This window comes from Empidonax traillii, unplaced genomic scaffold, assembly GCF_003031625.1.
Source record: "Empidonax traillii isolate 1590-97213 ecotype Southwest subspecies unplaced genomic scaffold, ASM303162v1 scaffold589:size398478, whole genome shotgun sequence".
In the NCBI taxonomy this organism is placed as follows: Eukaryota; Metazoa; Chordata; class Aves; order Passeriformes; family Tyrannidae; genus Empidonax; species Empidonax traillii.
In genome coordinates this window covers 176,977-201,822 of record NW_020955782.1, presented here as the reverse complement: position 1 = coordinate 201,822, position 24,846 = coordinate 176,977, and the positions used below count along the sequence as shown (strand labels likewise).

The following is a 24,846-nucleotide window of genomic DNA, read 5'->3' as shown; positions in this document are numbered from 1 at the left end:
CCAAAGGCTCTGCTTTTTTTCTGTGCTGTGTTTTGGAAAATTTATATTAATTTTGGAAAAATTACTTCGTTCATGTAGTCTTTGTACATACAATTTTATTTCAAGTGAGGAGTATTGAAACCTGAGTCACATTTCAACTCTGCCCTAAAATAAATTTATTATAAATTTTGTGATATCTTTTTACATATTTGAATTGTCAGTTGTCCCCATTTTGCCTATGTCACTCTAAACAATTTAGAGAATGAACATATCTGAGCCCATAAATCACGTTTCAACATTTGCTCAGGTTCATCAGCTTGGCTGTGAAGTTGTAGTCCTTCTGCTGGAACTGAATCCTGATCAAATCAATCTCTTCAACTGGGCTATAGATCGATGTTATACGGGATCATACCAGCTTGCCTCTGGATGTTTCAAAGCCATTGCAACTGTGTGTGGAAGCAGGTATTAATTAATCTATTAATCCATGTTTTCAAACATAAAGAAACCTGGAGATTCAACTTCTATTGTAAAGACCTCTTGGTCACTCATATCTTCTCAAACAATTCTTGGGGACTGTAACACTATTTTCGTAAGTCTGAAAACAAAGTGATGTGCTTGGTAGAAGATGCTCTTACTATATATACATTTGAAATCTGTGTCATTTTCATGCTGTTTTGCTCAGGAAAATAGAAAATAGCCTCATTAATGTATGTTATATATCTGGTTTCAGAGTATGATCTGCATTATTTAGTTTGAAGGGAAAGTCCTGTTTCTAGCAAGTTGAGAATTTTTATTAATATTTGAAAGCTGTTAATGGTTTTTCCTCTATCATCTATGAAAATGTATCAAGAGGCCTATGCTTAAATTACTAGTAAAATGAGCAGTAATGTATCTCATTGATGATGCCCATCTGACTTTCTACAATAAAGCTATTTCCCTCTTTTTTTTCTTTTTTAAATTTACTTTTTAAACTTAGTTGAAGGTCAAAGAGACAGGTGTAGAGCATGGATTCCAGCTATCATTTGGAATTACCAAGGATGTCCCATGCCACTCTCATATCTGCCCTATTAAAAAGTCAGAATAGGCATTCTGCAGCCATCCAGGAGCACTGTAGCTGATATCTAGGATGAGAAATTGATGATTCACAAAGTTAACACTTTGATATGTTTAACCCTACAATTGAAGTTGACTTTTTAGATAGCAAACTTTTTCAATCAGTCCTTCATTTTTGTTGTTTGAAAATAATTTTGATAGCATTGTCTAACGCCTCAAAATGTTCATCTCAGACATAATGTCTTTTATCCAAAGGGACTATTTTAATTGCAGATTGTCTCAAGAAGTACTTTATCCCTGGAAATTTTCATGCTACCCATTTTCTTTCATGGGTGTTGGCCTTTTCTGTTAACAGTTTATGTTATAAATTAAAATTAATTGACAGTTATAGACAAAGGTATTGCATTTCTCACTGTGGGTAACTCAGTGCATTCCTAAGCATTAGTCTAAGGTAATCACAAACAATCCTTTCTTTCTTCCCGTTCACTAGATGTCCCTTTGATCAAGCAGTATGTATTCATAAGAGCTCCCTTTCACATATTCTGATGGTAGAACAGAGAAAAGAAAGATGACATTCTCTTTAGACCATATTCCAGAGTAAATTGGAGTTAATACAGTCTGCATTCCTCACCAACATTCACAAAAATGTACTGTTTATTCTTCTAGGAACTATCCTTTTGATATAGTGACGCTTTTAAACTTGGTGCTGTTCAAGGCATCTGACACCAACAGAGAGATTTATGAAATTTCCATGCAACTTATGCAGGCACGTATCAGCTACTTTTATTGTCCTCCTATCTTTGGAGATTTTCTTGTGAACTTCTTATAAAGCACTGTTTATTTGCATTTTAGTTTTGTTTTGAAAATAAACAATCAGTTTTATCTTGGCTATAAATACTTATGGGAATATTGATATAAAAATTATTGTTATGGTGTCTTTCATATTTGGAGACTATACTCTGAAGCGTATAGAACATTCTCTGATAGCTAAACTTGAAATGCTGACATTTCACGAATTAATGAAGTTTTGTGGGTTTTGTTTTGTTTTGTTTTTCTTTTTTGTTTTATAGATCCTTGAATCAAAGCTTTTTGTTTATTCGAAAAAGGTAGCTGAGCAAAGACCAGGCAGTATCCTGTATGGGACACATGGTCCGCTGCCACCTCTTTACAGTGTCTCTCTTGCTCTTCTTTCATATGAACTAGCAAGGATGTATCCTGAACTTACCCTTCCACTTTTTTCAGGTACCTGTATTTATTTGACTCATTATCTGCTTTACATGTTTGTACAAATGGTATACTGCTACCGGTTCGAACCACAGATCTGTTTATAAATTTGAGTTGACCTGTTTTTATTCTGGTTCAGATTTAGGAATACAATATGTATTTCCTAGAGGTACTTATGCAAAGTACAGAAACCCTGTCTGGGGACTCTGTGCCACTTATGAGGTCTTAGGGTAACTTTGAAATTAGAAGTGAATGAGTTAAAATGACATTGGCAAACTCTACTATAATGGGTTCTCATGTGATTCTTCTAATAAATGCACTTATAGAGATGATGCTTGTGAGAATGTAATTCTTCATTTTATATAGACATGGCTTTAATTTTGGGCAGATTGATTGCCTGTGTCCAGTTTTACCAGTGATTCCAGTGACTCTGAGTGATCTCTACTTTCTGTTATTCGCCACATGAGCATGTCTCGGCATTATTTTAATTTTATCAGAAATACATTTTTTCAGGGTTACTGAGAAAAATGTTGAATAATGAGACCTGCAGAAGCACAATTCAGAATATACCCGTTCTGAGACCATTCCTGGGAACAATGATATTTTGAGACATATCTGTCTGGTTTTATTAATCTATTAATCTATTACTCTAGTTTTTAAGTAACAGAACACAAATGTCTGTAATCGTGGGAATTCTTACTGGCTCTTAAAATCGATTTATATTTTTTTTTACTCAGTCTGTAGGGGCTGGAGGGAGGGTAAAGGAACATCATCCATTTCTCAGCGCCCAAGATACTATGAGCTATAAATAACTGATGTGAGGAAATTCTGATGGCTCATTTATCCTTAAGCAAATGTTGTTCATTATTATTATTATCGTCTATTCATGCTGCTGTAGGGACTGTGTCATTTAAAAAATCTCAGATATACAGTCCAAGTCAGGGACCCTTTCTGTACATCTAGAATCATAAGGAGAGACAACAGTATGTATCTTCAAGATTTTTAAAAACCAGGCAGCAATTAAAGAAAGGAAATGTTTGCTGTACTGATTTTACAGAAGAATTCTGGTAAAGAGAGATAATGTGGTTCACTTTGGCAGGAAGCTGTATTTCTTATCCCAGATTTTCCAAATACCTTTACCTTACAGTGCCAGTTCTTTTTTTATTAACTATATAAAAGTGCTGTATACAAGCAGCCCTGGACTGACAGCCAACTGAATTTTATAGGCCTTCCCACAGGAAATAAGACCCCAATATATGCAAGATGCCTTTTGTAAACTCAGTATAATAAATGCCTTAATATTTAAACTATAGCTTAGAAACCTGGAGGCCAGTGGGGCATCTCTAATTCTGCAGAACACTTTTGTATGTTAATTCCAGTTCTCCAGCAGTTCTTGAAATTCTAGAATAATCACCAGTAACTGAATTTTCCTTTTTCATTTTTACTGGCATCCATTTCATTTAATACATAATATGGCCCAGTAGCAAGGGGTGACTTTCTGTGTCTAAGCCTAGACTGTGTTATTTTAGACAGAAGACCTAACCAGTTGCTTGCTATTGTGGAACATTAAATCAATGTTTCTCTTGAGGAAGCTCAAATACATACTTTTGTATAGTAGTGGGTGCAAGGTAAAAAACATCAGGTAGTCTAACAAACATCAGAAATCTGATTTAAACAATGTATTTAAGGTTTCCTCCATAAATTAATATGTTGTCCTTTTCAACTCTTACTGTTTCAGAGGTAAGCCAGCGATTTCCAACAACACATCCAAATGGAAGACAGATCATGCTTACCTATCTGCTACCATGGCTTCATAACATTGAACTTGTAGACAACAGACTGCTCCTCCCTGGTTCAAGCCCTACCACTCCGGAAGATGAACTGAAGGACAAGGATGGGGAAATAGCAGTCACAGGTGGACTAAAAGGCAATGGCTGGGGCTCACCTGAGGCCACCTCACTGGTTCTTAATAATCTCATGTATATGACAGCCAAGGTAAAAAAGCAAATCAAGCAAAGAAACCAACCTGTAAAACCTTTCCCTCCAATACCAATAATTTTGCACTGGAACAGGTTTATTAAGGACAACGCTTAAACTGTTCTCTTCCTAAACTTGGGCAAAGAAAAAAAAACCGCACCTTAATAGTGAGAGCATTAAGGAGTACTAATGGGGGTTCTAAGTTCAGTTCCCTCATATATCACTTCTTGGGTTAATGTGTAAGGCAGCAGATGAAAGTTGATTTGGGAGTGAGAGTAAGCACCTGGAATTTGTCCTACTGAAGCTCTTGTACTTTCTAGGAAACACATATTCTTTAGAAAAGGAAAAGGGAAAAATTAGTACAAATTCCTAAAGTGATAGTTAAAACATTTTTCTTGTATAAGGGAAAGTATTTTACATCACAGGTCCTGATAAACAGGTTTGATGCAGTCTCACCCTTACTACCTCCAAGCAGCAGTCCTTGGAGTAAATTGCTTCCAAAACCACACAAAGTCTTGGTTCCAGAGTGATTAAGGATGCTTGCTTAAAATCATATGGATTGACCTAGTTTTGAGGCTGTGCATATGACAAAGGGACCGGCACCTGGAAGTGTGTCAGTGTAGATGACAGTAGATGTAGATGTCAGTGACAGTGTAAATGTAGTTAATACGTATTATATCATTTTCAGTAGGATAGCATGACCTGGAGATTTCATCTCCTCTGCTAGTAGAATGTCAGCCTGTGCAGTGATTAAAACAGACTTCCCAAAGTGGAAGGCAAAAATTTTACATAGAAAACAGAACAGCTTCGATTCTAGACTCCCACATAACTGGATGCATGCACTAAATATTTAATTGACTGGAAAAAAGGATTAATTTTTATAACTGTGTCTTGCAAAAAACAGCAAAAGCTCCTCATTTCCAGTGTGAAAGCAAAGGCCTGTAAAATGCTTACTTCTGCAGGGATTTACTAGGAAGAGAGGTTTCCAGTTGTCGACTACTGTGAAGACTGAAGCACTTAAACACAATCATGCAGAAACAGAACTTTGGTTACTTGACACCTGTAAAGATGAAACTTAATAAACTGCTAGGTTTTAGGATCACTTTTTGAATTTATATTCCTCAAGTTTTGTTGTTTGGGTTTTTTTTAATGCTTTTAAATAGAATTTATGCTCTGAAGTCTGTCAGATAGATTTTGGAAATACTGTTTTGTAACTTTTCACATCATTTGACTGTAGATTTTGCATTAGAAAATGCTCTAAAAGAGCATGTTCTAGTTTGGAGGTCTGTGTATTTCAAGAAATGTATGCGTATGATTCTTTGCAGTATGGAGATGAAATTCCCGGACCGGAGATGGAAAATGTCTGGAATGCTTTGGCAAACAATGAGAAATGGAGTAACAACCTTAGGATAACACTGCAGTTTCTCATTAGTTTGTGTGGTGTTAGCAGTGATACCATCCTCTTACCCTATGTAAGTGTTTGCATTTTATTTTATTTACTGTTGTTTACACAGGTTTTAATAAAGAAAACAGCTATCACCTGCAGAAAATTAATTGCTCTATCAAAAATAAAAAAAATAAGAAATATCAACATATTGCTAGCACACTGTACAAAATTAAATGTTAGGAATAAAAGAGCCAAGAAACTGAAATTAAGAAAGGGATTGAGTACTTCAAATCTGTCTTCAACACTGGAGCACACCCCAGTTCAAGTAGGGAGTAGGCGTCTTTGAAGCAGAGAGCAACTTGGCATGTCAGTGTACAGGGGCAGTAGCAGAGATGGGCCATAAATTGCCAGAATGAATTGAGAAAAATATTAGAAATATTTTTTCATTACAGATTTGCATAAAAATATGCAATTTATATATATATATATGTGTGTGTATTTAATTTTTTATTAAAAATACAGAATGGCTGTTCTGAGATTAAATGACTTGCATGGAAAATGAAGAGAAGTAAAAGTACTAAATGCTTATATTTTTTCTCAGAAATCAATTAGTTTGCAAAGCTATTAGTTAAATTTTGAAAGTCTTTTAAACAATGGATTTTGTATCATGAATGGGACATAACATGCTATGATCTTATTAGTTTATTTGTTGTAAATATTTAGCTGTTCTTTTGGAAAAGCATGCAGTTTTAACAAAGTTGTTCTCCTCTAACCAACTAAGGCTTTCTGTGGGACATCTTAAGAGACAGAAGATAGCTAAACTTTATAAGCTCCTTACCCATGTCAACTTCTGCCTTTGCAAGGCTGTCATAAATTATATAGTGGTTCCTGTAATGTGCAACTCAAACTGTGCTGGATATTGTTGTTATTCCAGTTAAAATAAAATTAGGGCTGTCTGAGAAAAGCAGGATAGTTCCATTCCCATGTTCCTTATTGCTCAGTTGCTGGATGAAACAGAATCTAAAATTAGTAAATTTTCCAGCACAATTACAATATGCTGTTTTATTAGTTAGGCTCTTTCTATTGATTTCCCTGAAGTAAATTCAAAATTACTATTAATGTGATGAAACTTGTCTAAAAATCTGCATAAACATACTTCATTTAGAGTTGTTGAAATAATAGTTTGCTTAAAGTGCTTATGATGACTGCTATGCATAATGAAATAAAGAAAATATGGAAGCCCATACAAATTTTCAAGTCGTTGTTATTGTGCCGTAGGCATCTGTTTGTTTCCTTTTATTTGTAGAGTTTACTGTTCTATAGTCTCAAATCAGTCTATATATATGCCTCACTAGTCAAAAGAGGAAAAATTTGACAGTGGAGTTGATGTAAGAACAAGCTCAAGGTTTATATGAGAGGAAGAAAAAGGGGTCGATCCCAAATATCTTGAGAGTGATTAAGATCTTTCCATCAGTTGAGACAGAGGCTCTCCATTCAGTGTTGACCATGCTTTGAACAGGAGGTTAGATGAGAGACCTCCCAGGTTCTTTCCAACCTGACTGATCCTACAATCTACGACAGACTTGGCATTAGGCCCCAAGGAGGTCTCCATGAGGAGGAGCTATGTTGGCAGAGAACAATTGGAAAGCACAGAGATAAGACATAAAGTGAGGGCTGTTGAATTTCTGTCAGCTTACAAAAGAAATGGGGGGAAGTTTTCTAAGAGGAAGGAGTAGTCCTGTGCTGAGTATATGTTTAACTCCTAAATTTGTAGCCTGACTCCTAAGTATGTAGGGTGGTGCCCGCTAACCCTGTCACATCTTGCCCAGGAACCCCTTACATACATTATCCTCCCCTCCAGATACTTGCCAACCCAAAGCTTTCAGCACCTCCTTTTTCCAAAACTGTTGCCATCCCACAGCTCTGAGCAGCCAACCTCAAACCCCCTCCTACCCAGAGCATTTCTTTCTTCAAATTCTTTCCTTGCCTCAGTGTCTTGGCTCTCACAGCTCTGTCCTCCTCCAGAACAGTAGAGCAATCTGTTTTGGCATCCCCAGCTTCATCTGCTGAGCATCTCCTGTTTTGCCTGTGGGACTTTTCTGGCCTCCCTCCCAGGCTTCCAGTGGCTGTTAACAAGACACTCAGGTCTTCATTGGTGGCAGCAGCTGACAAGGTTCCTGTGTTTTCTGCCACCCAGTTAGTCCGTGTTTTGTGATGTTGAGTTAAAAGTCTGATTCTCAGATTTTGGAAAGTCTGAAGACATTTTCAGCTTTTGTAGGAAGCCTGACTGTGCCTATGAGTCACCTCCTCACTGATAGCTTTGTCTGGAGTAGGAAAATACACCGGGCTTATCACATGCATCTGCTCAGTCTTTTGCTAATGCCCTGGAGTTTACAGATAAGAAATCATACCTAACTCTGCTAACTACACAAGGCTGCGGATACCATGAACATGTGTCTTCCATTATCATTTAGATAACAGATACATGCTAGCAAGTAAAGATAATTTGGACAGTTTATCAGCACTGTTCCAGGTCACCTGGGCTCAAAAGACCGCAGAGTTGCAAGATTGCCAGTTTACCCATCTCCTTTTGGAGCCCCTTGTGCCCCAAGGCAGTCACCAGCTGCTCTGTGCCTTCAGCCATCTGTTCTCCCTGTGTGCATTCAAGCCAAAAGCATGCCTGACTCACTTTATTTTTAATCTTTTTTTTCCCATCAACTAAATTAATTGCTTTGTCTCTTATGTTTCCTATAAGCATTTTTTTCCCAGTGCCCCAGTACAAATTGCTGAGCAGTCCATTTTTTCACATTATGTACTAAACGATTTCTTAGAATATTTATAGTTCAGAAATCTCTTCAGGAAAGACTTAGTGTGACCCCTTCAGGGGTGAGAGAAGCTGTGAGCCCAACCAGAAATGAGCCTCAGAAAGGAGATGGATTTGTGTCTGGAAAGTCCCTGGGAAATTTTTAGCACAGTAGAGTAAAAGAGACTTGGAATATATGCATTTTCTCTGCTTAAAGAAAAAAAAAAAAAAAAGAGAGAGAGAGGGAAGAAGCAATTAGGGAGTTATTTTAATGGAAGTATTTAGGAGTATACGAACAGCAATACTTGATGAGGTCAATAGGCAGTTCAGTCCAGTATATTAGCTCCCCTATAAGCATCTATTTAGGGACACCTTTAAAAACAAGCAGGCAAACACAAAGGGATGCTTCCCCATATGGTCTCCCAGCTCCAGTACTTTATGAATCAAATGGTTTTGAGTTGGAGGCAGTCTGTGCTTTTAATAGCTATCAGGGTTTTTTTCCTCAAGAATTCAGCCTAACTTGATCTCAGTATCTCAACAGCCCTCATTGTTGCAGTGCATACAATAAGTTTTGAGGTCTTGTTAAAAGATTTATAGAAATTTCCAGAATTTCTGTAAATAATACTCTCAAACTTTTCAAATCACGATACATGAAGTCTATGTACATATTTGCTCCGCCTTTCTTCCATTTGCTATTACTTTGCTTACAGATATAAGTTGCTACTCAGAGCCTGGCTTATTCTTTGTGGCTACAGCTACAGTTTTGTAGATGTGTATTATACAGTTTTATACTTAAACAGCTCATTGCAAATGGTAAGCAAAAACTTTGAGGTAATTAGATCACAGATTGACTCTGCTGGGAAAATGATGTTGATGTCAAAGTGAAAAGTTTAATTTCTGTATGAACTGGGTGAACTTTTTCATGTCTGTCCAGGAGCTACACTTGCATCCGACACTTGGATCCTTTCAGTACTGCAGTGTAACATTAATTGATTTATTTGGAAATTCACTTTAGTCAGGGTTTAATAACTCTTGTTTTTTTTTTCTCTAGATAAAAAAGGTTGCAATATATCTGTGTCGCAATAACACTATTCAGACAATGGAAGAGCTTCTTTTCGAGCTTCAGCAAACAGACCCAGTGAACCCGATAGTCCAACACTGCGATAATCCTCCGTTTTACCGTTTTGCTGCCAGCAACAAAGCCTCAGCTGCAGCTTCTGGTATGACCTCAGTGTGTTTTCTATTGCGCTCTCTAGTAGTCAAATATACTTAAGAACCAACCCCATATTTAACCTTGTTAGTATTTTGCCAAATTCTTGAAAAACAATAGGTTATATAACTTCGAAATGAGCTTAGTTTAAGGAGTGGAAGAAGGTTACTATGTTAACCTACTCCTCAACGCGTATAAACTTTACACCATTCAGCCATGCAAGCAGGTCCTGGTTTGTAGAGGTGACATTGTTCATTCAAATGTGCAAGTACTTGCAGGATGATCACTTTGACTGTAGCAGCTAAAAAAGCCTTTAAGTTATTGTCTTTTATTGCTTTGCAAATAATGTCTGCTGCGTGTAACGGGTGTTCTTACTGACATCTCACATACAGGAACCACCTCTAGCAGCAACACTGTTGTAGCTGGCCAAGATAGCTTTCCTGATGCAGAGGAGAACAGAATGGTGAAAGAGACTGATGAAAGGTTTGTGGTTTGGGTTTGCTTTTTTCTCCAAAACGTATGTGTGTTCCTAGACTAAGGGTGAGATGTTGGACAGAGGTCTGCATTGTATTGTGAGGAACTCTGCTGCTCAAGCTGATCCTAAATGGTGTTATCCCAGTATAAGTTTTTTTTTAAAAACTATTCACAGGATCCTAGTTCCTGACTGTTGTTTAACAATGCATTATAAAGAAACAACCGTTGAACCTACATTGAATGAATTGTGCTAAGTAGATCATGGGGTTTTAGGGATTATCCACAAAGGAAAAAGAAAATCAAAAGTGTGTATCAAATAGTGACTACTAAAAAACTTGTATGAAAAATCAGTTTTGACCACACCTTTTGATTTCGTGGACAGTGAGTAAAATTTAGTTTGCAGTTTTGTATCCATGATCACAAGGACACCTCCTTTGTCTGGATTAATATCTTACAGAGGAAAGCAATGTAAAATACTCTGCTTAGAAATCATATGTTCGGTTTAGACTTTGGCTTCTCATGGTACATACTGAAAAATGATGAATGAATAAATGCAAAGCCTAAGGGTCGTCAGATCCTCAAGCACAGACAGATATATATTGTTTCTCTCATGGAAACCCTCTTAGTTTTGTAAGAGAACTTTGAATGACTTATAATAGCATTCATCCTTAAGTGCATTAGTATTACATTAAAATGCTGTTGCTAATAGTGACTAGTATCACTTCAGTGGTCCAACCCACCTTCTGTAGGTTCAGAGCTTAGAGGCACAGAGACAATTATGTGAGCAAAGCTTTCTGTACTTCAGAACCTTTTTAATTGCTTGCCTTCTACATGTTATAATGAGTAGCATTTTGTCAGGTTAGTTGTATGTGTCTGCTAATTTAAATGTCAGTAAAAAATAGCACTCAGTACTAAGTAAGGTTTCAAACTGATAGTAAAGCAGATTTTACTCTAAATGATGTTTTCAGCATATGCACTAGAAATGTACTCAAAAGGAAAATAAAAACATTTTTCCTCTGAATTATTTTTTTATTATTCTTTACCTAAATTTTATAGCTGTATAGTTTTAAGTTAGATTTTCATTTAGTTGATTTGCAGGCAAGTTAGGCAAACATCTCCTACTGTGCTTTCAATCGAACTGTGTTTTCATGGTTTCTTGTCTTATGTAAGTTTTAAATGTGACTCCAAAAAGGTTCTTAGTGTTCAGATCTGCCAGAGACCATATGATAAAAATGAAAGGAGAATTACAAAGTTCTGGTATTCTGATTCCTACTGAAGACACCTCAGACAAAAACGGAAAATAATATTCCTGAATTCATTGCTGGCATTTATGTTACCAAAGGCACTGGAAGCTGTAAGTGCACTTGAAAACCAGTGTGTCAGTCTCAGAATGTCTACTAATATTGACTTCATGCATCAAGACATATGAAATAGTGAAGGTCATAGATAGAATATCATGTATTAAGATGGCTTATGATGCATTTTTGTAACTTGCACAAGGAATTTATTGTGTCCTTATGAGACAGACATGCTTTGGAAACAGTGTAGTACATTGATGTCTAGTGAAATACCCTGCACTTAGATGTATGCACATTAGTAAAAAATTGAATTGAACATGGTCTAGGAAACGTTCAGTTTTGTTTCATTTGATACATGGTTATTTGTAATTAGGTTCCTAGCTTTGCAGAAGCAGTGATGGGTTTAGATCATCACTAGTGTGTGAGCCCTCATTATGGCTCCTCTCACTCCACTTCAGGCCTAGTTACCCTGAGAGCACAAGGTGGAGAAAGTCAAAGATGATCACAAATAAAAGTTAGCTGGTAAAAAGTAAAAGATCTGTGGCAGATTTGAGGACAGCTGTGAGCAGTTTGTTCTGGCTATCATAGCCCTTAACTTCTCTATTAGGTCTGCTCTGGCAGTTGCTGGATTCTCCTGTGGAAGGGGGATCTGCTGAAGCTTTTCCTTCGTGATACCTGTGTGGGTTTGGCTTTGCACTATCCAGTCAATTACTGCTTTAGCAAGTTGGGAGAATTTTACCCATGAACATGATCTGTGACAAAATACTAGCTGTGGACTCAGTTCAGCCTTAGCAGTTTCTTGCTTCAAGAAAATCACGTTTGCAGCCTAAGGATTTCCCTTTGCTGAATTTTAAAATCTGTTAGAACTTCTCAGAAACTGGCTACAAAATCTTTCATGGAAAGAAACAGCATTGTATTCACATTGCTCTCTACTCTTGTGTAAAAGTGCAGCTGTCAACTTCTGTGTAAAACTGCATACTTAAGGAAATGCTTTTTCTGTTTTTAGAGTAAGCATATAGTCCAGATGTTTAATGTCAGTCTGTGTTTATAATGAAGATTTTTTTCTTGTATTTGAAGGTTCAGTAATGTAATCAGAGCACATACCCGACTAGAATCAAGGTACAGTAATAGCTCTGGAGGATCTTATGATGATGACAAAAGTAAGTTTTGTTATTCATTCATTTTGATGAAATTTCTGGTGTTTTGGTGGGAGAGGAAAACATTCTAATGTCTGGTGGAAGCTCTCTGTTTAAATTCTTTATAAACACTAATGTAACAAATGTAGCTTTACCATACAGGGTGTCCTTATTTTACCTTCATACTCATTTAATTAATTTACTTTGTTTAATCTGGGCTCAGTCAAACCTATTTGAAGGCCAGAGAACTTCACAAAAGGCAGCAGCAGAGAATCCTCCAGACAGTAACACATTGAGCCTTTTGTACATGGCAAAGTGAAAGACTTTTAAGAGTGTTATAGCAAGTGCTTTGAATTGTGCCATTTGCCAGTATATCCCTCCAAATCAAGTGCTGTTACATGAGCATGAAAAGAGATTCAGGAGTTTCCAAATATGAGATCTTATCTCCTCTTTAGCTTTCATCTGCCCTCTGCAACCAGTTTCTGGCTAGACTATGCAAATGTGTATTAGAGGAGAGATTGAGATAGGGCTTCTGAGCGTGCTTGTTGTTCTTTATGTATTTCTGCAAAATGGACTGCACTGTCTATCTTCTGCAAGATAGACACTGGGTGCTCAGCAGATATTCCAAAGAAAAACATTGTGAACTATTGAACAACAGTGTAAAATTTAGGAGTTGGATTGCTTGGCTTCATTTTTGGATTGAATTGTAAAGACAATTTAGAGATTTCAGTTAGGCCCTAACCAAATGTAAATAAGGCAAGACTTTGTTATTGACTTTCATCTTTGACTTGTTAAAACCACCTCAAATAATATATAGGTGATAATATCTTGGTTTGGTACTACAGATACCATTTTGGAACAGTATTTTAATGTAAGAAGTAAAGATTTTAAATATGCTTTAATCCAAGTAACTTTTGGCAATACTCTTCTGCAAAATATGCAACATTGTCAAATACAATACAATAGGATAATTAAATGTATATTAGAAACTATTATAAGTATGAGGCACAATATTTACAAAATATTGTGTATGTATGAACTCTAGTATTTAAATACACAAAAACGTCTGCAACATCTTCAATTCAATAGGTCTTGTCTTGGGGTTTTTTGTGGCTTTCTAGTGCTGCACCTACTAAAAATTCTTCACCAGATGTTAACTGGAGCACTGGTGCTAATCTGATCTGCATGAACAATCTTTCAAAACAGAACAATGTTTGTATTATCAGAAAAACCTTCAAAAGTCAGTAGTTTTGACAAGAGCTTAGAGTAATAAAAGGTTAAAAAATACTGAAATTTTCTTAGCTCTTTTGGAATGTCTCCTCAAGCCAGTGTCCAAATGTGTTTTTTTTTCCTGCATGTACCTGCAAGTTTCATAGTACCATGAATATTTATGCAAAGTGTGCTTCGCCCAGGAGTTCCTTTACCAAATATACGAATACCTAGATGTAAAATAAAATGCATTTTACTTAGCTACTGACATTCATATAGAATTATAATAGGAAAGAGTAATTCTTATACCATTTGTCATTCTGCAAGATACATAATGCAACTTCCATTAAGAAAACACAACTTACTCCCTCTGACAGGCAGTCCAGGCTGCAGAGGAGTTGCTTGTATGGCTTCTCTCTTCTCTCCAGTCTACTTGAACATATATGTATTGCTGAGGATATAAACAGGGAACATAACTCTGCAGAACAGAAACCTTTTTGTTCAGTTAAGGATTGCACGGTAAACTTCAAAGTGCTTCTTTGTTCCTTTCTTAGGCCGCACATAAACCTATGAAAACATGAGTGAGGATCTAACTCTCAGTGTGAACTTCATGAAGCACTATCCTATTAAACACTTAAATAAGTAGTAATAAGTAGTGCCTGTGCAATGCTTTTTCTGCAAAAAGCATCTGGCACACATTTTCTGGTTAATTCTTAGAAGATGAATATGCAAAAATGCTGTACTTTGCTATATTATTAGTTCAGTTTATTCTTTATCTATAACAAATCAATCATCCTCCAGATGAGGATCAAAGTAGAGGTCTAAGTCATAAAGATCCATAATGTTTCTTGAAAGACCAGCACTGAAGAATGGGAATTCTAAAGTTAGCATTTTAGAAATAATTGGAGGAGCAACTACTTCATTGAACGTCTCCTGAAGATCTGGGCTGAAGATGTTTTTTCAAAACTAAGAATTGATGTGCTTTAGAAATAGCTAGCTCTGATACTTTTGTAGGCGTCAAACATTTTCTTTTCCCGTGGGAAAGCTGACAAGCATCAGATTCATGCTGTTAAAAAAAAAAATAGAAAGTGCTCAGAGTTTCAAACCTACCTAAAATGCAAAAGTGTAGAGAAATAAAAACAAAACAAACAAGCAAACAAAAGCCCACAAAAACCCAAACAAAAACAAACAAAGCATAGCAAAAAATAACACTAATTAAAAATTCATACATGACAGTGTTTGGGTGTATGTCAAGAACAGACCTGGAAAAGCTACTTTCCATGGCATTTTATTGCAGACTGCTATAGCTCAGAAATTAAAAACTGACCAGTGGTAAAATCAAAAGGAGTGAGAGGGAACAAAATAAAGAAGAGATGAACAAAACCTTGCAGCTGAGAGAAGACAGACAGAAAGTGCTTGACATAACTTACTTGACCCACATCATTGCAGATAAACAGGTGGATGAAAAAACCCTAATGCTCATTAACAAACAGCAGCTGTCATAGTGAAGCAAAGTTAAATATGAGAAATTCAAGAGAGAATTCTTCCCTATTGAAACAAAATTGCCCTGAAGATGTTTTTTTGCATTCCTTATGCCTCCTTGCTAATTCAGGACATTTAACTTTTCCTTTGTAGCATCGCTCAGCAGGGCACTGGTGAGGAGTTGCAAGAATGCGTCACTGGTACTCTGCTCCTTGCAGCAGATGGCTTCTGACAGCAGCTTTGTTGGCTGAACTTTTCTCTCATTTTTGAAGAGAAAGTCTGTTGCTTGGTGCTTTGTGATCTGGATCCAAAGCTACTAAGTGACAGCAGGGATTCAGCTGCCGCTCCTACCGTTCAGCACTGTCTGCTTGGAATCTCTTTAATTTCCAGCAGCATGAAAGAGGGATTAAAAATGCATCACTTGTTATTGAACACAGGAATTTGCAAACCTCATGGCATCTTACCACATTATTCCAAACAGCTGAACTGATACGTTAGCATAAAATCTATTTTAATATTTCTAAAAAATGGGTAACCAGACTTGGGTTTTATGCACTCTGTTTTATTGCTTTTGCATGCAGACGATCCTGTTTCTCCATATACAAGCTGGTTATTGAATATTGTGGAAACCAAACAGCCACATCCCCTGCCCATGCCTTACAATGGAGGATGTTGGGCACCACTTGTGGACTACCTCCCAGAAACCATCACACCCCGAGGACCCCTTCATAGGTGAGCAGTTTCTCGTTCTGACATTTCAGACAGTGTGATGCTTCCTCTTACTAGCTGATCAACACCAATTCAATTTCACCAGTTTCACGAATTTCAGAACATCTGAAAAATCATACATTCAATTTCTGCTGATTTCCAGTACAGAAATTAACTTGCAGTGAAAGCTCTCAGCTTTACCAGATTTCCACCAGAAAGCCTATTTACAATGTAGGACATCTCTGGTAAGAATCAGACTGAAGAAACAACTCAAGCAGAAAAGAAAAATTTCACTTTCCAAAGCCTTTGTGCCTGTTATTCATAGGGCTTTGATCTTTTATTCTAACTAGGCTATGCATATTCTGAAATTCCTCTTTTACATATTGACAATAATAGAGTTTTTTTCAGTAATGAATATTTATCTGCTTGATACCATAACTAAGGTACTTTAGCATTAATCACGTTGGGAAGAAATGCAATAAATTTGAAAATTTAGAGATTATTTCTTCAGAAATAGGCATCATTATACTGCTCTCCCATTTCCAAGACATTTGAAACTGATAATGTGATTTAATTTCCAGGTGCAATATTGCTGTCATCTTCATGACTGAGATGGTAGTGGATCACAGCGTGAGAGAAGATTGGGCTCTTCACCTCCCTTTGTTGCTACATGCTCTCTTTTTAGGTAAGACCAACAGAACAGGAAACAAAGTATAAATGTATTCCCATCCTTTTTCTTTAGTTTTGCTGAAGCTGTAGAGCTTACATGTTTTGATTATGACCTGCCCCTCAATCCTTAAAAAGAAGCCCAAGGGAATTATAGTACGTGAATTAGTCTCAAAACTTTGAAGATTTTGAATATTTTGGCCAATTTCATGCAAATTTGAGATGTGTGTAGAAATTTGAAGATGATTGACTTCCTGAAATATCTCTAAAAACACATAGCAAGTGAAACTCAAGGCCTTGTACAGTTTGGTTTGTGGTAGCAGTCTGCATATGCCTTAGGCCTGGACTACACGCATTGGTGCTGTCTCTTGCCTTTGCAAAAATACTTTGTAAGAGATCCAAGAGTACTCTACTGCAGAGGTAGTGGAGTAGGACACAGACCACTGGAAAGCAAGCTTTATAAATTGCACTGCTAATGGAATACTTTATCATCAGTGTCCTCCCCTACGTACCTGAGCATAGAGGCACTGCTTTTTCCCCACTGCTGTGTCTGTTCCTGACTGTAACACAGTTCAACTGGAAGGTGTCAGCTTTCCTGTCCTCCTGTTTAATGTTGCAAAAAGTGAGTGGTCTGATTTTTTAGCACACAATAGTATTTAGCATTATAAAGCCATTCCTTAACTTTCATGGCTGATAAATAATAGTGTTCACAAAAAAAACGCAGCCAGACAGTTGTGAAATAAATTTATTATAGCTGAGATCGCAGTTCACTTCTCATTCAGTCACCATAGTTACCACGAAGTCTATTCATGGCCAGTCTGGGAAGAGTCTGCTGTTCAGCAGGCAAAAACAGATTAAATTGGGAGGTTACAGCACAGTGGTAGAAAACAGTGTAAGTTGAGGAAGGTAATTTACTCTCCTTTTATGCTACTCTGTCACCATCTGTTCTGTTTGAATTCCACATATATACTTCACTTAAAATTTAAATTTATCTTGTAGCTGACCATAACCATTTTTTCCTTCTTTTTTATATGTCTGTGTACTTTTCAAGTCAGGGAGCTGAAGAGAACTGGATCAAGTTCATGGATCAATCAATAACTATTAACTGATCAAACATCTTTCGTGTGATTTTTAACAAGTGTGAGAAAACTGGTGCTTACAGTTAGAAATTCTCACAAGAATACAGAAATAACAAGACAGGAGTAGTATGCAGCAGCATGACCACTTTAGTTAAGGCAGCTTTAAGGAGCTGTCAGGGAGCCATGCAAACAAACATAGGCAAAAATAATTAAGGCACTAGTAATCCTTTATAAAAATATCCTTAGTTATTTGTTCGTGCAATAAGGTTTCAACATTACATTTTTTTAATGAGAAACAAAGAAATTTATAAATACTATTTGAAACAATCTCTTCATTAAGAACTCTCAATTTTAAAATGTGAAATTAAAGCTAAATGTAACTGGTAACTAAGTGTAACTGGTTTAGTGGTAACTAAAGTGGAATCACAGCTTTGAGGCTTTAAATTTCTCTAAAGCTGTTATACCTCTTGTGGAAAATTTTTCAATGTTTTGTAGTAGAACTCTTGTGATGTTATAAGGATGTTATTCTATATGTTAGCCAAAGGTATGACTGTGATCGAAAATCAAGTATTTCTGTCCTATTGGAATGTCAGTAGACAGACAGATACATCTGACTGAAAAGGAAACTGGAAACGAGTATGGTGGCTAGCTGGAGAGAAATATCCTTTCATTTATTGGAATGAGAAAATACTTAAATGAAAGAATTTTGCAATTTATGTGTGTTTTTAATAGGCTAATAGTTGGTTTGTAGTACTGATAGTGAAGTAGACAGGTATACTGCCGGTGTGGACCTGGCTGTGTGAGAAGGGAATGAAAATCACTACTGTTTAAAATCTCTTTTGCAACCAATGTGAAATGAGTTGAGCAGCTAGACTCCTTCCCCATGGAAATGTTTCCATGTCACAGAAGTTTACCCTCTCAGGAACGCTTCCAAAGTAAAGAAGGGCCCAGCACTGGACAAGCACAAAGACTGAACTGTCCTTCTCATTTCGTAGTTAGCAGATCTGTGCCAATACTTTCATACAACCCTGAGTTTCATAGGATTTCAGTCACAAGTATTGCCAATACAGAATTTATTTTCAACTAGAAGAACCTTTTATATCCTTTCCGATGTATATTAGGGTAGGATGGGTTCAATATCTCCTGGCAGGTGGAAGAAAATGGAGAAAGGAGAATAGGAGCAGAAACCTGAAGAAGCTGAAAGAGAGGGTGAGCAGGATGCCTGCATTTTTTTTTTTAGAAGAGGCTATGGGCAGATGAGTAAGACCAAGGATCACAGGACCTCCAAAGAACTGCCCTTAGGAGCCAAAGGCATACTGTTCAGACTATGGCAGTATGAGCAGATATTTCTGCAGGCCAGACAAGAACCAGCATGACTGGAGTATATTAGAAGACACCTGACTTGAAAGATCTGTTGGCTGCTGCCACTTAGAGTAATAAAGGAGTTACTTTTTAAAGAGGAATATATCCTGAGAAGAGAGGACCTGAAGAAGTTAAAAAATAACTTTTTTCAGCACAGAAACTACTCCTAAACAGACAAAAGTATTTTAAAATATCTTGGAAGGTACTGAAAGAGAATCAAAAAGAGATTACTGCAACAGAATGCAGTTTATTTTACAAACTTCATTTTAAAACATACGTGTTCCCTTCATATTTGTAATTTGTGAATGATTCAGGCTGTTTTAAAAATCTTACAAACAGCAGTAGTGTAAACCAGATCAGTCTTTCAGTGCAAACCTTCAGTTTCAGTTCTGCACCCTGTGCTAGGGGCTAATTTCTCATGCTGGTAGATGAAGTTCTTTTTCAAGTCATTTGTCTGTCAGTTCCTTTCTTAATAAATCAGTATCTCCCTCTTAGAGTTTACACTCATTCTAAACCTGATGTCTGTGCTAGAAAGCCACATACTGTGGTAAGCAATGTAATTAAAACCACCATGACAAATTCCTTATCTTTAGATGTTTGCCAAACCTGTCAAATTAACACTGCACTGGGACAGAATGCATAAAGTTGTATTGCCACTCATTGTTTGTACCTCCTGTATGGGACCTCAGTCTGGAAACTGGTTATACGCGTTTAAGTGACAACACTAGTAACTGTGTCTGGAAATACTACATCTTTTGTTTGTTTGTACTGTTGTCACGAACTTGCCTTGGAATTTTCACTATTTCTGGAATGTGGACTTGTTTATTATTACTTCATATTCAAAGGTTGCTGTAACCTTTTCATTTAGGCCTTGACCATTACCGCCCGGAGGTCTTTGAACACAGTAAGAAGTTACTGCTTCACCTTTTGATTGCATTATCTTGCAACAACAACTATCAAGCCATTGCATCAGTGCTTCTTCAGACCAGAGAGATGAATGAGACCAAGACTCTGACAGTACAACCAGCATACTTACCTGAATATCTTTACACAGGTAACAAAGGAAGGAAAATAAGAGAACATTGCATTATACTGTCAGGTTTTTGAAAGTAGGATTACTTTTCTAAAATACAACAGTTTTGATAAATCAAAGTAGTAAAGTGGAAAATATGAACAGGACCCATATTAATTCCATGTGAACTATCCTAGAGATACATGCTATTTATCGTTAGATAACTTTTCATGATAGAAAGTTATCTAATGTAAGGCAAAATATATAATGTAGTATTTTAAAATTACTAGGCCTGATAACTTCTTGACTCCCGCCTCCGGGAGCCAGGACTGCTTTAAATGAGGGCCATCATTCCTCAACCTTTAAAATAAATTAATAATTCCAACAGAGAAAGAGAAGCAAAAATATGCAGCTCAGATTTTCCATTAAGTTAAATTTCATGTGATACACACCCTCCTTTGTATCACAGATACACTTCATTTCTGTCCTGAAATCTGTTTCTATATTAGGAGGTTTACTTCAGACCTCTGCTGAGATCTGTGTTCTATTAACTTTTACCAATTTACCTGTTTTTAAGGGGTTGGTTAGGAACAGTCTGTAGAAAGCTGCTAGCTAGATTTGCTTTTGTCATATAATATTACCAAAAGCAAGTGTACTATTGAGATTTGAAGGATCACAGAGCCAATATAGAGTTATGGATGAGAGTTATTAGTTGCCTGGGAGAGAGTGAGGAACTTCACCATACATTGAAAAATGAAAAGGAAATATTATCAAATTAGTGGCATTTCCATGGTTCTTTAGGAATATAATCAAAGTAATAAGTAATTTGGGTTTATAAAGAATATTATGTGATAACTTTTTTTTTTCTTAGACACAACAAAATTATTTTAAAGCAATGTCTAAATGGGATAAGTACTTCAGATTAATGAATGTTTTGCCAAAGAGGTTTCATTCTGAATAACATCTGTGCAAAATTACCTCACATGAATTTCCCGTCTCAAGTTAGGTAGATTTCTTTTTCAGTGCATGTCTGTGAATTATTAAATACATAATAAAATTCTTACATTAAAATTATATTACTGCTTTTATGCCAAATTGAAAAATTGTTTTCATTCCTATGACTGAAAAACGTAATTGGTAGCCTGAGTCTGGGCCTCTTAAGTCCAAGAAGGTGTCAAAACTTGGTATTTAGACTCTCTTTTGAGCAACTAACATAAAAAGTGAGAGTGTGGGTGAGTAGCTATAGCAGAGAATCCAACTTGAAAATACTTCAGCTCAGGTTTGCCAGGCAAATGTCAGGCAACTAAATTAAGAGTGTCCTGATCCGCAGTGGGTTTTGTCCTGCTCTCATTCTTTTCACAGGCCATTTTTTTCTGTTGTAGATACAGCCTAAGATGACTAGCAGTCTAACCTTAGTTTCTAATTTCAGCTCTGAAACTGTGTGTCAAGGTTTTGATCTAGCAGAACACTTACTCAGACATTTAATCCTAATGTGGAAAATATTTAGTAGGAGTAGCCCAGTGGTTACAGTTATTAAAGGTGTTGAACAGAAGCCTTAAACATTTGTGTCTTGGTTTCCATTACATTTGTAAAATTAGGACAACATAATTGTCCTAATACTTCCATCCCTGCAGACTTTTTTTCTTCATCAGACTAGCCCAGAAAACAGAGCTGAACTTTATATGCACTTTGCCAACTTTTCACTTTAGAAAAAGTCATACTTCTAAATGTAAAATACTTAAATATTTTTCATATTACATGGGGTTCTACACATTTAAAAACACAGTGCCATTTTCACTCCCATTGGTGTTTGAAGATTGTTGTATTCTGAAGGTTTTCCCCATTTCCCAGTAGAATGTTTCTGTTGCCGACTCTGAAAAGAGCTGCTTGGCAGACACTTTCATCTTTAATGCTGGCCCAACAGCGCATTCCACCTTTATCTCCTCCCTTCTGGCTGGCAGGTGGCTTTGACTTTCTGCGGGAATACCAGTCATCTCCGGTGCCAGACTCAGGCTTGAGCTCCAGCTCCACTTCCTCCAGTATCAGTCTGGGAGGCAGTAGTGGAAATCTCCCACAGATTACACAAGAAGTTGAGGACATGGACACTGCTGCTGAATCAGATGAGAAAGCAAACAAATTAATTGAGTTCCTGACAACCAGGTAATGGAGATAAGCAGAGGATATGTTTGTACTCGAAATGCATACTTTCATGTAACAACCTAAAAGACTCAAATGAAAATTACTGAGCTTATATAGCAATTACAGACTCCCCATTCCTCTGTTATTGATACTAATTTTAGTAGGTAGGTGCTTAAAAACACTTCAATGTCAGGAAAAGCAGAAAAAAAATCTTCTCCGACAGAAATAAAGTGTTTAATTGACTGATAGTATTATGTTCAGCAATCAACTAATGAAAGAAGACAGCTTTATTATTATAACAGAAGATAGAAAATGTACAGGGCATAGTGAAAGACCATAGCGAGGTTAGTATTAACTACCAACTACAGCCAGCAGATTCTAGGCACAATGTTAAATTAAAAACCTGGTATTTGTTTATCCTTCTCTCTAAATGGTGTAGCTTATATTTAATATAAGGTTTTGTAGAATACAGCATAGGAATATTTATTTACTTGTATTTAAAATTCTGTTCAGTTGAATGTTTTCCAGGTCATAGCCCTGTAAATATCTAAGTGCCTTTACAGATGATATATTTTAACTGATTACATTTATTTCAGATAACTCAAAGAAATTTTGCACTTTGTTATGTATTTATTTTAGGGCATTTGGTCCACTTTGGTGCCATGAAGATATCACTCCCAAAAATCAGAACACCAAGAGTGCTGAACAGCTCACTAATTTTCTGCGCCATGTTGTATCTGTATTTAAAGATTCCAAGTCAGGTAGTAAATCTTTTTGCTTTTATAACTAAAGAAACATTCCCTCACAGTCACGCTTAATGTTTATCCTGTGTCTTAGCAGATCTGCTTATGCAGAAGCATAACACATATGTCTTAACAAGGATGTGTAACATATGAAAGAATTGCTTTAAAAAAAGTCATGTTAGATTAAACTGTGGCTAAATGTTAAATGGAGTATTTCTTCGAGGCTGTTGGTAGAAAGCGTTTTGATTGATTCTGCCAGATAAAATCTCCTCTATGTCCTGTTGGTAAATACATCCCAGCTACTCAGTAAATGTATTTCAGTAAATTTCTTCTGGCAGTAAAAGTTTAGTTTTCACTTATTATGTTTTTAGAACTTAGGAAATGCACTGATTGTATTTTAAAAACCAACACAGCCGCTAATTAAATATCTTCAAAGATCAAAGCAGAATGCAGCATCAGTATTTATATTAAAGATCTTATCCAAAGCCTTCTGAAGCTAATAGAAAGGCTTCTAATTTAACTTGGCTTTCGGTTTGGGAGTCTTCAGAAGTTACTCTGTTTCTGCCAGCAAGATTAGTGGTTGGCTTGAAAGGTTGTCCAGCAACTGTAAAAAAAAATAAATCAGATTATTAATTATAGACTCAGAATTTTGTTTTGCAGTTCATTTTCTTGCATTCTGTGTGAAATCAATGTAAGCAGTGGAAATTCTCCAAAACAGAGACACTTCTGCACCTTCATTTTTCACAGGGTTTGCAGGATATGCTGACAAGCATATCCTCCTCACAGAGTAGGTTCAGCTGTTTATGACCCACAATAAAGTCTGTCATTAAAAAAAAATTAACATCCTATTCTTTTGCTTAGGTTTTCATTTGGAGCAGCATCTGAGTGAAGTTGCTTTACAAACAGCTCTTTCAAGCTCTTCCAGACATTATGCAGGTCGCTCTTTCCAGATATTCAGGGCCCTAAAGCAGCCTCTTTCTGCACATGCGTTGTCTGACCTCCTGTCAAGATTGGTGGAAGTTATTGGAGAGCATGGAGATGAGATTCAGGTATGCATGTGTACATAATGCTTCTTAGTACTGTTGATTCAGTGTATATTTAATTTAAAATAAGCATTTTAACAAGGGTGTTCCGGAGTCAAGTGATGAAGAATATAATGTGGCCTTAGAAAAGGTTACCTCTGATTTTACTGAATTCATATGTGTGTTAATCTAAACCTTCGTCAGGCTGTTACAAGGTTACATACCTCTAAAGAGAACAGCTAGAAAATATCTAGTATTTGTCACTGAAAATGAAATCTTTATGATGACCGTTTTTCCCTTTCAACACTATTAATTTGAGTTTAAGGAATCCATCATCTACCTGCTGATGTAATCTGACGAGATGAAGTAGACACCATCTCATTCCTCAGATGTTAACATCTTCTGAAATAAAGAAATCCACCCCATCTATAATAATACAAATCCTGCACTTAGTTTGATACAGACCTTTCACCTTTTACTGAACTGTGATGTCCACTCAGTTTAGCTAAACAGACTAAAATTTTACCATCAGGGACTGTTTATTGCAAGATTTAAGACTTAACAAAGAAAAATGCTAGCTCTTAGTAAGAAATAGACTGACATCACCTCCATATTTTACCTAGGTAATGAAACTGCCACAAGATGACAGTAATATTCTGTCACAATTGCTTGTGTAGAGTGTAAATCACTGACCTGAAAGTCAGAGGTTTGGTGGGCCATTGCCAATACCCTAATGAGATTTGTGCCCTTCTTGCATACCTTCGTAGATCATTCAGAGACAGAAAATAAAACACATTTGTAGTGACATTTTAATATTCAGGGCAGTGGCTTTGATGTGAATGTTGTTCTTTTTCAGGAGAAATCATGGGGTTTCAGTAGGTGC

General features: G+C 36.5%; 1 protein-coding gene across 8 annotated transcripts in view; it reads left to right on the top strand.

Moving 5' to 3' along the window:
- Positions 1-24,846, top strand: part of FRY (FRY microtubule binding protein) — a 235,081-nt gene that overhangs the window by 166,061 nt on the left and 44,174 nt on the right. For all 8 annotated transcript variants that reach the window (XM_027898290.1, XM_027898289.1, XM_027898285.1 and 5 more), the window contains 14 exons: positions 287-441; positions 1,699-1,798; positions 2,103-2,274; positions 3,995-4,251; positions 5,559-5,705; positions 9,475-9,643; positions 10,026-10,116; positions 12,483-12,565; positions 15,814-15,964; positions 16,522-16,625; positions 19,916-20,101; positions 22,021-22,219; positions 22,838-22,959; positions 23,803-23,990. In XM_027898290.1, coding sequence (XP_027754091.1) covers positions 287-441; positions 1,699-1,798; positions 2,103-2,274; positions 3,995-4,251; positions 5,559-5,705; positions 9,475-9,643; positions 10,026-10,116; positions 12,483-12,565; positions 15,814-15,964; positions 16,522-16,625; positions 19,916-20,101; positions 22,021-22,219; positions 22,838-22,959; positions 23,803-23,990 — 2,124 coding nt within the window. The remainder of the gene's footprint in view (positions 1-286; positions 442-1,698; positions 1,799-2,102; positions 2,275-3,994; positions 4,252-5,558; positions 5,706-9,474; positions 9,644-10,025; positions 10,117-12,482; positions 12,566-15,813; positions 15,965-16,521; positions 16,626-19,915; positions 20,102-22,020; positions 22,220-22,837; positions 22,960-23,802; positions 23,991-24,846) is intronic.